At 32.9% G+C, this 12158-nt stretch overlaps 1 protein-coding gene across 2 annotated transcripts in view; it reads left to right on the top strand.

Annotated features, from left to right (window-relative positions):
* Positions 1 to 12158, top strand: part of LOC137925710 (protein bric-a-brac 1-like) — a 278719-nt gene that overhangs the window by 262493 nt on the left and 4068 nt on the right. Inside the window, exons 3-5 of one of the 2 annotated variants that reach the window (XM_068769556.1) lie at positions 4437 to 4494; positions 9216 to 9482; positions 11961 to 12121. In XM_068769556.1, coding sequence (XP_068625657.1) covers positions 4437 to 4494; positions 9216 to 9482; positions 11961 to 12121 — 486 coding nt within the window. The remainder of the gene's footprint in view (positions 1 to 4436; positions 4495 to 9215; positions 9483 to 11960; positions 12122 to 12158) is intronic. The other variant, XM_068770292.1, reaches the window with a different exon arrangement.

Below are 12158 nucleotides of genomic sequence, written 5' to 3' on the forward strand. Positions count from 1 at the left end.
TCCTTCAGTTCTAAGGTGTAGTACAAGTTTCTCTCCTGATGATCATTCGTTAATTTGTAATAAATTAATTTATTATATAGTTAATAACGCAAATATCATGTTGATCAATAAATGTTCATTTCACAGACAAACTCAGGTGCGATTGAAACCTTTAGCTTACATTACAACAAATATATGGAGACCTTCACCTTTGTTTTTAGTCTCCAATTGTGCGATAAAAAGTTAAGACAAGATAAAATAGCACAAGTTTTGCTTGTTATTTATGTAATTAATAGATTTCAATAACCGACTTCAAGTAACTGGTTATAGTCAAAGCCATGGGTACTGTAAAATAACTACCAACGTAATAAGCTCCGATTTATTTTACCTCCAACTTTTTCTTTGACCTAATTTCTGACAGTTCTAATTGATTAAAATAGTATAAACTAAAACCAGCGTATCTTTTTAATGTTAAAATTTATATAATAACCCACAAAGCTGCAGACTCGGCGTAGTTATTAAAGATCTTAATGATATAGTTGATTGAATCTAACGTAGAACAGATATTTTTGTAATTGTTTCAGTAGTGGAAGCCCAATGGTAGGAGACTGAGACTTGCGATCGTAGGTCGTTGGTTCGATTTCTAAGACTCAATCTTATATGATTCACACTTAGTGCTTTAATTAAGTAGAATTGCCACTACTCACAAACAAGTTACTAGAGGATGGGCAGCAGCGTTCTCTGCGTACTATACCACACTGTGATCGCTAACTCGCCTGCCAAACGTGGCGACTATGCCCTATATGCTATATAGCTCTCGATAGAAATTTTTGGGAGAAGTAAGTGTCTTGCAATAGGCCTCTATGGGCTTAAACTGCAACGATTTGTAGATCAAAATTGCAAGATCTCGTATTTAAAAAGGAAATTATTTTACTTTGAGGTGCTACATTTGATCAGCCATGGTAGTACCGAGAGGTGTTGCATTTTTCCTCGGTTTTTCTCTAATTTAATTCCGTTTATACCTGCCCCATAATCTTGAACAGTATCTAATATTTGTCCATTTGATATGATGATAAGATATCGCAGGTATATTTAGGTGGGGGGGGCTATGTCTTGCCGTAGAGCGTCTATGGCCTTAAACGACGATAACAACCATCCAATTATTTGGTACAAGCCTAATTATCATTAATAACCTGTGTTATCTAGTTTTGAATAGAAGAAAAGTAAAATAATTATAGGCTTTGAATGAATCATCGATCGCAGTGCGAATTTATTTCTCTACTGACTAATTGACCTTGATTTGTTAACTTTCAACACAGGAATAATAATCTGAATCTATTTTGCTACTGTTAACCTTTTCTATTCTCGTTGTAGAGAATGAATTTTTTATGTGGCTTGATTGCCAAGTTATGTACCAATACTTTTTCACAAATGCTTCAATGTTTTACCATCGTTAGTAAAAAAATATGGATATTAGGTATTTATACTTTATATTGAAAAAAAAAACAGTCTGTAAAAGAAAATATTTATTGAAACTGTCTGTAAATATATGCATTAAATGTAGTATTTTATGCGATCAGATAAGTGTTATATAGTAATGCTAAAAATCACAAAGGAAATTATTAACATCTAAATTTAATTATATCTCCGTAACAGTTGTTTGTTTAACATCAGGGTTTTCAAAAGGTTCATATTAATTCAGATTCTAATCAACAATCTGATTCTTAAAACCTTATTTTCCCATTATAGTATAACTTGTGACAAATTACATACATGCAGACAGGAATTATGAACTTCTATACCCTTCACCGTGGAAATTAAAGTTTAATTCTTGCGCGACACGGGCGTAGAAACTACACTACAATTATCTAATACATCAAGTTCACGTGACTCCATTATTTAGTCAGAGAATTACTTTTCTGGCCTGCTGGTAATGGCTTTCAATATTAAGAATTATTTTTGTGAATCTATGAGTACATTCATAACAAAAATATTTAGAAAAATTGTAAAAAGTTCGCATTATGTTTATTTATTTATTTGTCCATAATACATTTTATTTCTAACTTCTGTCAAACTTCTTTTCAATGCCTCTTAATGATCATGCAAAAATTAATAAAATAGCTTATTATATTGTATTTTTAAGTGATACTGAAGCCTGGGTAGGTAAAGGTGGTCTCAAGATTACCGGACTGAGTTTGTTTTTTTTTTTTCTAATTCTAGGTGCATTTGGAATCTACTTATTAAGATACACCATCAAAAGTAATTCTTCTCATGGTTTTCTAGAGTTTTTCTCACGATAAACACAAGTAAAGACTAATAAAAATATGAAATATCGTCGTTATCGTTTTAGCCCCGGGACATGGCCTCTTCCAATGATTTCCAAAAGGACCAGCATCCAGCCTCTTTCTACAACCTGAAGATGTGTTCATCTTGTGATTGTATTTTCTGATTGATGTTTCTACACAATGGTCGTGGCCCTTGGTTTCCACTTCAGAACCTTAACGCCCCGGCGTAAGTCCATTTGGTCGGTATTCCATATGAGTTGCCTACTACCTCTTAAAAAATATTTCGTTCGAAGCCCATAGAGGCCCACTACAAGGAATAGGCCTCTCCCAAAGACATCTATTGAGGTTATAACATAATTGCCACAATTGACAGGCGAGTTGGAGATCGCAGTGTGGTATTGTAGTACGCAGAGAACATTGGTGCCCGTTCTCTGGAAACTTGCTTGTGAGTGCCAATTCTATATAATTAATGCACTAAATGTGAATTATTTAAAATTAAATCCCGAAAATCGAACCAACGACCTGCGATCGCAAGTCTTAATCCTTTGCTGCTGGGTTACAGCTGCTCAGCTTTTACCATTATATACGCTAATGTACGTATGTTACACGTAGGTCAAAGCATATTTGTAAAAAGCCGCATAGCCAACTACAAAACGAATTAGATACATCTCGTCGGTATCGGAGTAGCAAAGGAAACGTATCAAACGCTTTCTGTGCGCCGCAGTCTAAAACGTCAATAATTGTAACGGTCAGATGAAAAAGAACAATTGTAATAACAAAACATAAAAGTGTAAATTAACGGACGTTAATTTACACCTCCCCATCGCCGACGGGAAGTTTACGATCCAGCATTTTATCGATTGCTACTGTATTTAATGCGCCGAATGTACGCGTGCTAATGTTTACGCTCGGCACGCAAGCATCGGGCGGGCCTCAGCGGCAATTCTTTGTGTCCAACGCGCAAGCAACGCTTTATAGAAGTTTTAATTGTGGCAGCAGACAAAGGCGGCGCTTTAACACGGCACTAACAACAGTCCAATCTACAAATAAAATGTTTTATTAAGTTAAGCGCGCGACGCCGGGCTTCGCCGCTAGGCTTGTTTACCGTTCGCGCACGTGCGCTAAGTACCAGTTGAAACGCCCCGATGTATTGTTTGTTTACTCTTATAAAACAGTAAAATCCAATTCAATAACAAAGAATTAAAGATCCCGAAATAAAATTTATTGCTCCAGTACGATAAAATAGATTTATGATTGTGCCGCGTTTGCGACCCACTCATAATATTATTAGGCACTCCTCTGGAAACAAAATATACTCGCTCTTGTACACCTTCTCGGCTGCGATATATATAAATATACGCTCACGTGTTAAGTGTAACGCTTGATCTCCATTTCTCAAGCGAAACTAATTCATTATTATAATTATAGCACTTTTAATTGCAGTATTAGTTTGCCTTCTGTACAGTCTTGAATAAAGTCATTCAATTGTGTTCTAAAGCCCCATCTATATATACAAAACAGAATCGCCAAACGTGAGCATAAACGCGGGACTCGTAAGAACATTTTGACTAATCCAACTAGCTTGTCGAATATTTTCGTCAAAACACTACGTAGTTTATTATGAAGAGAAAAAATCTAAGAAATTAAAGAAAACAACACTTTTCTAAAAAAATATATCGTGTATTTAAATTCTACGATCTAAACTTATTTACATTTTAATTACTGGTCTGACAGCAGTCTAAATAGAAAATTAAGATTTGTTAGTAATTGTTGTTCATTGTTAAGGCATTAAATCAATCATTAAAGTATTCACTTTATTTTGGGCTATATTTATGAATATTATTGGTAATAAGTATCTAGAGAATTGCACATGTAAAGAAACAAGAATGAAATAAATAATCTACTACTACTAAGTTAAGAATGGTTTATTATTAAGGCTTCAACAAATAAACGATAATTTTTTTCTTGTTGCATAATTTTCATTTAAAGAGCTACCACTATCGGTAAATATTTCGTCAACTATTATGAATATGGAAACTAAATCAAGTATCTTTTTTTTTCTTTTACGGATTAATTGTTCTAGTTAGCATTATTTATACGACGCAATTGTTTATATTCTACATTTAAATTCGGTATTAAAATTATTTAACACTTTTTTTCTCTTGTCTACAGGCTAAATTGATCGAGAATTCACACGCTTGGCTTGGAGCCTCAACTTCTTCGATCGCAGGTCTGTTGATATCCTCCTTACATATTAGTATCTGCTTTAACAGCACTTTCATTTCATTTTTTTGCTTTTATATCAATCACGCTAAAAATACCTTTAAGTTAAAAAATGTAGTATTTTTTGCCCAGTTACTTTTTTCATTCCAAATTCAAAATATTCTTTTAAAATGTCATTAAATATTTTTTTATAGACATGAAAGCAATTTCATTGTTTTTATGCCTGTTACCATGAGAAAACTAAAACCAAACTTAGCTTAACTGTGGCAAATAAGTTTTTTTCATTATTTCTAAACATGATTCTATTGTATAAGATTGCATTACACCCATGTCTAGCAATGTATACAATAATTTGTGCATGTAATGATGCAGTACGTAATGTTGTTCGAACTCGAACAAGATAAGTATAGTTCTTAGCTTTATTTGTAACTGTTGTCGCTTTGTGGGAAACTTTCTGAGCCTTGGGAAACTTGTCCGCACTACAACAAAGTACATTTCGGAGACCGTAGGAACTGTGTCATAATACACTAGTACACTAGAAAACCAATTACAATTGTAAGTAACCAGCTCATGCGAGTAAAAATGATAATTAACTCAATTACATGAATTCACGTGTAAGCTTGAAGTCGAGGAAATAAGTATTTAGAGTTCATTATTGTTAAAACAATAAACTACTTATATTTGCGAAATTATTAACTGCACAAAATAATTGCGCACCTCATTCATGAAATAATAAATTCATTCGAAATGTTCGTAATGCATCATTATAGCTGACTATGGAGAGTGCGGATTGTACGCTAGAATTTTTGCTTTTATCTGTCGATTAGAAACCCGAGGTCATAAACCGAAGTTGAAAACACGCACCTGGAATCAGAATCAACTAAAGGAGGCAATCCGAGCTATAGTGACACAGAAAATGCGGTTTACCCAAGCAGCTCAATACTACAAAATTCCGAAGGGAACTCTGTATTCTAATGTGTTAGGGAAATCAACAACACAACGTATGTCTGTGTTAGACGAAATTGAATTATTACCCACCGAGGAAAAGGCTGTTATAGAATTTTGTTGTGGAACCGGTATTTCAGGCTATAACAGAAGAACTAAAAAGCCTCTTACCGATATCTTGTCATTCGTGCAAAGTTTGAAACAAATAAGAAATTCTGATTTTGCATTCGTCAGTACTACTGGCTTTCGTTGGTGGTGGGCATTTTGCAGGAAACACTCCATAAGGTCGTTATATTACGAAATATCCAATACTGTAAAAAACAAAAAAGCTGGAGCCAGACGAAGTGCTAATAACGATAACGAATAATAAAGCGAATCTTAATTATAAGCCACCAATCGGAAGATATGTTTCATAACTATTTATTTAATCTGTTAATTTCCTATTAATATTTTTTGTAAACATCTTCATACTTTTACTACTTTTCTTTCTTCACCTTTATGTTTTTATTACAATGTTCATTCATCAATTCATGTTTTTGTGCATTTACTTGAAAGTCGCTTTATAATAATTATTGTTCAAATAACTATTCCTTCAATAAAATTTTAATATAAACGTGGTCAATACCAAGGTGGCTATGAAGGTTGTTATAATGTTATTATTTAAAGTACATTCCAATTGTGATATAGAAGAAAGGTACGGTAAAATAATTTAAGTCTAAGAATAATTAATACTAATAAAATTATAATTGTTACTTAGTCATTTAAATCGGACTGATAGTCGATAAGCTAGTGTTTATTTTATAAAGACACAAAATTACTATGTGCCTAGTAAACAATGTGATATTTTATTGTAGTATATCTTAAACATTAAGTGCAAGAGCTAATTATGACATTTGGAAATTAATTTTATTAATAAGGTAATAATCGTCGTAAGTCTTAGTGCTCGTTAGCGGGCTGAAGTAAGTAAAAAAAATGTTGGCAAGTAATATGTTTCCAACGAACATGTACATCGTGTCTCCTGTGCCGGTCACATTCCCCCTTTTACATAAAGCCAAACGTGTCAATCTAAATTTATAAGATGTCATTCGCTTTATATTTGTCTCTAAAGCTCATGTGTTGGAAAATAGTCATACATACATAAACATGCAGATGTTCCCTGATATTATGTACGCATTGTATTATTTTCACATACGATCCACAACTATAAAACTCGTTCTAAACGGTTAAGCCTCGACATCTAGATAGTCATAATACAGTCGACATAACTGCCCAACAATGTTAAATGATAAAAAAAAATTTCAAACTTCATTACATAAAGTAGAATAAATTCAATGTGGTATGTCACTGCAAAGTTCAACATGTAATACTGGAAGAGCAAAAACTAAGTAATTAAATGGGTAAAGCGATAAATAGTATAACAAATGCGTCCAGCTGTAATTTTATAGCTCGTGGAAGGACGGCCCCACTCGGCTGGTAACGCTATTAAAATGTTTTACGTTTAGAACAATGTTCAATTCACTTGCGACCGTTGGACGAGCTAAATTAGAAACTAATCAATAACATATCAATAATTTATTTTATTCAAAACTGTGCATCTTTCCAAATTCAATTTTTTCCAAATATTAACATTGTCAATGGGTTGTTTTTTTTTTAATTAGCCCACAGGTATTGAAATGTTGTGACTATTTTCTTAGCAAAAAATGGTTGTCAATAAAACTAGCTTTACCTCCACCTGTCGTTTTTTGTTTGATTGTTTTTCATTTTACACAATAATGTTGATCATTTTTTAATGCAGCATTCAAAACGTTACTATAAAAATTAAGAAAACAAATTTACGGATACAATTCTACGCCAGCCCATAATTGTGAAAAATTTATCTTATGATAAAGCTAGTTGTGGGATTCTCAATTTCTATTTAGTCATAAGCTAACGTTAACACGTCATAATTGACATTGACATCTAGAGACTGAGACGTCCCAATTTATTAATTAAAAGTTCCTAGTTTATTATTAACAAAATTCTGGCTATTCTACTCAATATGCAGGAATTTTATTTTTGTCCTGTAAAATCTATATAAAAATAGGCAACTAATTTAAAGGCAATCACTTCTAAAATAAAATTGTAAATAGCGACATCTTTCGGTAGTATTCCGGACTTTGACTTACATTGACTACAAATTGTAATTATAGTAGTAGTAATAATAGTAAGTTATACCGTATTAATTAACTTTACCGCAAGATGGCGCTTGTTATATGCCTACTAAATTTATTGTACTTTAATATTTTCTTAGTTTTCACTTCGTTATAATCTTAAATATAACCAAGTATGAAAACTATAAAATCGAATATATATTGGGCACTTTTAATATGTCCTTAATCCTGCGACAATACATATCATACAAAAATCTTCAGTTACAATGGATAACGACGAAAGGGACAGTTAAAATTAATATAGAAGTAGTTACCTAGGAAAACAGTAGGATGTTTTTACTTTTGAAGATTTATGATTCAATTTCTTAAGATTAAATCACAACAACGTATGCCTCATTATTAATTTTTTTTTTATTTCCGCCGCAATGTTTATGTAAATTTATTGCCAACTCATAGTAAGCTAAGTATTATTTTTTGTTTGTTTAAATCTAAAAAATGTCACTAGATTTTTATGTTTTGTGCTTTAAAAGCGATGCATGTTCAAAAAAAAGACAAAGTATATAATAAGTTGAAGTTTTTTAATATGATTGATTTCTAAAAATTCATCTGTTGTTGTAAAAGCAGATTAATAAATGAATTGTCCTGGCGTTTTTTTGTCTTTTCTTTTCTCTTTATTTAACATTGATTTTTGTAGAATTTTCAGATAATCTTTAGAGGTCAGTATGTAGGACTGGTTTTTACTTACATATTTCTTTCTCTTACATTTTAAGTTTATTTTCATTGAACTTTTAAAACTATACTGTTTTTATATTTTAAATAATACCGACATCAAGAGAAGTAATGAGTAATGTAATAATAAAAGAAAACGTTTTTCATTATTATTAATTAAATTTTTTTTATTACATTACCCATGTTAAAATTATTTATTTTTACTTCCTATTCCAGCCGACTTTGTACTGCAAAAAATTATTAGCTTAAGGGATTCCAATAGAAAAAATAAATTGATGTTACATATTTCAGAGTAGTCACTTATTACAGGTTGATTAAAAATAGCTGATAAAGCTTTAAAGCTTTTTATTGACAAATCAGCATATACATTCATCCTGTAAAGTTTTTAATATAAACTATAATTCATGCACATCAACATATGCACAAGCTATACTGCCTACAAATCTGACAGTGGCCTAAATTTAATGAATGTATTTATTTGATTTCAGTAATCAAGCTCATATGCTTAACACTATTTAATTGTTAACCATTTAAGCAAAGAGAAGCAATACCGTGTCACGGTTTGAAAGCAGCTATAGCTAATGCAATTAAGATCTAATTGCTGTGCAAGATTTTCTATTGTAAAGCCATGGGTAGCACAACATTATCATCCGCAGAATGTGTCATTTACCACCTGGCTACCGCTTATCTTGATTATTCCCTTTAACATTTAATAATTGCTTAAATACCACTTTCTTCTTCCCGTCAAGTCTGAACTCTTTGTGGCAGAGTATATACTGTAAGCCTATAAAGTTTAAGCAAAGATAATTGTACCACAATAATCGTTCCATAATATGAGAACAATTAAAATTGTGAAAACTTATCATTGTGACAAATATGCTAATGCGTGACGTCCTATTTCCAGCAGATAGCTACCAGTACCAACTGCAGTCGATGTGGCAGAAGTGCTGGAACACCAACCAAAGCTTGGTCCATAACCTGCGGTTCAGGGAGCGCGGACCGCTTAAGTCTTGGCGACCAGAGACCATGGCCGAGGCTATCTTCTCAGTGTTGAAAGAAGGCTTGTCGCTGTCGCAGGCTGCAAGGAAGTACGACATACCGTACCCGACGTTCGTCCTCTATGCGAACAGAGTACACAACATGCTAGGCCCCAGCGCCGACGGGGGCGCAGGTACGTGATATAACATCGTTTACATTTACGCAGAGGCAAATGAGAAACCTGCTACAACAAATTGCTGTTAATATTTGATGCGCAGTTTTCATTTAAAATTTTATTTTCTTTACCTTGTACCTTGTACACCGTTTTCGTTTGCCACTGTTCATTCATCTACGCGGGCTTCTAAATATCGCTCAATGGTTTGTTTTGGAAGATTAAAAAATTGTTAACTCTACATTAATTAAACTTTCTAAAGGTAACGATGTAAACAATTCATGAAAAACTACTTCAGAGATCATTTATTAGAATTTACGTAAATTTTCAAATGAAATACTTTTTTCTGTATCCCCAAAATAAATCGGAATAGATTGAAGAAACACGCTCTTGTTGATAAGAATACTAAGGACTAATTTTTATACATCTATACATTTGGTCCTATTTTTCCTCCAAGTACCATTTATACACATAAATTATACTGTACATTCACATTTTACGTATAACATTTTTATCGTTTATAAGAGTTATGCGCTTGTAATAATATAATCATTAGACAAAAGAGATCGTGAAGTCTAGTGAAGAAAGTCCCTCCCGACATTTGTCATTTTGTTGTAGTTCTAATGGGAGTCACAATCAGACAAGTTATATCTGGTCCGACACGTAGAGACTCCAGGCGAGTCTGCTGAGGAAGGGAGTTAAATGGTGCTAGATTTTACTGGAATTTTAAATCTTGCTTAAATACATTTTAGTAACAGTTAAAATAGCTCGAACCCGTGCTAACCAAGACTTAATTGAAACTTTTTAAGTAGCGCCATAATAATAATTATCGCTAACTTTCCAAAGTTTAGTACCAAAGAGATTGTCTATCGATTCACTTTTCCCGCGTGTCATGTGCATATATAGTGTACAGTAGAATATACATAAAGAAAACAGTTTATTCCAATGCATTACGTGTTTTAAAGATATTATATCTTTAAAACACGTAATGCTTTTCAGCTGATATCTAAATGAGAAGGCAATTTCAATTTTTTGTCTGAGAATTTTAACAAACATTGCTACAGTTGTCACTTACGTACACAATGTCATCGAGTGTAAACTTTATATATTAATCAAGTTAAACTGGCAAATTACTAATTCATAATAATATTAAATAGCTAAAATAATTGATTTTTTTGTGTAATTATAATTTAAGTGGACTATCAGTGCATACAGTGTGCACATGAGCATAATAAGGATAATCAAACACTTCCATGTAATTTGTGAACTTTATCTAAAGAAATCTCCAAAAAATACTCTGCTATTCTTCATGTACTTCAAACGTCTCAACTACTCAAAGTAAATCTCTTTGTTCAACTTTAAAGCTCACACCTCCTGGCGCTTGACATTTATTTTTATCAATTAAATTATAATATAAAACAACAGAATGTTTCGTCGTTAAGATTCAAAAGCAGTAACATCTTAAAACATTTACTACTTAGTCCATTATACCAAGGCCTAAAGTGTGTTTCAGTAAATACTAAAAACTTTAAAACGTATATGTTCACGTATATCTGGTCTGTACCAATTTAGCTGACTCAATTGACGTTGCCATTTTCGCAACCGGTCACGGGAACATTCGTAGTCAAAGTTCGCGTAAAATAATTGAGTTAGATCTCCAAAGACATCAACTCAATTGATCAGCAGTTTCCCGGTAGCGAAGCTATCATGTACTCAGGAATTCCCGTTTTGAACTTCGAATATCGAGCAAACATACGGAATGATTGATCGCCGTCAACGCTCTCTTTTTAGTAATGCTTTGGAGAAAACCACGATCTCTTCAACATTCTTTAAAAAATTGCTTCACTTTTACCTTATAGGTGAACAGTTTTATAGAACATATTTCACTTTTAATAAACTCAGTCACATCGTAGCACTTATTAAGTCAGTTGTACGAGTAGTTTAGCAAATAAACCATTGTAACGAAATAATCGGAAGCCCGTGTCTTACTACTGTCGTAATCTGTACTGTAATTTAGTTTAATTTTAAGTGTTGCCTTTGCGAAAACATTATTTTAATAAGCACTGCGATTTTCTATTGCGAAATTTATTGTATAGTTATCTTTAAAATATATATTCATTAAACATAATTTAACATAAATTTCATTGCGTGCCAATTGGTTCTCAGATAAATTTTTTTGTAAACTATAACTTCTGTTTTTTTCAATAGTGCTGGTAAAGATATGTAAATGTTTAGCATATATATATTAATAATGGCCAATTTGAATGCTTTATTTAAGTGTATAATAAAAACATGCAAAATATTTGCACAAACAGAGGTGTTATAAATATAACATTTGCCGCAATAAATACAAACTTAAACATAGATGCCAATCTTTATATATTTATAACATCTCGAAACTCTGTTAATAATCAAATATTGTTCATGGCTCATTCCGAGTGAAGCTCGGGTCGAGTGGAAGGTTGCCAGTTCACGGTTTATTATTGCGCGTCTTTACAGATCTGAGGCCCAAAGGACGCGGGCGCCCACAGCGCATCCTGCTGGGCGTCTGGCCCGATGAACACATTCGCGGCGTCATTCGTGCCGTCGTCTTCCGCGACACTCACGCGCCACACTCCGCTCACATCAAGGAGGAAGTTCTTCCTTATCCGTCTATTACGGTCAGTATTGCGAAATTAGTGACACCTATTTTACGTC

The sequence above is a fragment of the Battus philenor genome, unplaced genomic scaffold (assembly GCF_028537555.1).
Source record: "Battus philenor isolate CCGP_79_NKW_IND1 unplaced genomic scaffold, ilBatPhil1.0.hap1 SCAF_1, whole genome shotgun sequence".
Taxonomy (NCBI): Eukaryota; Metazoa; Arthropoda; class Insecta; order Lepidoptera; family Papilionidae; genus Battus; species Battus philenor.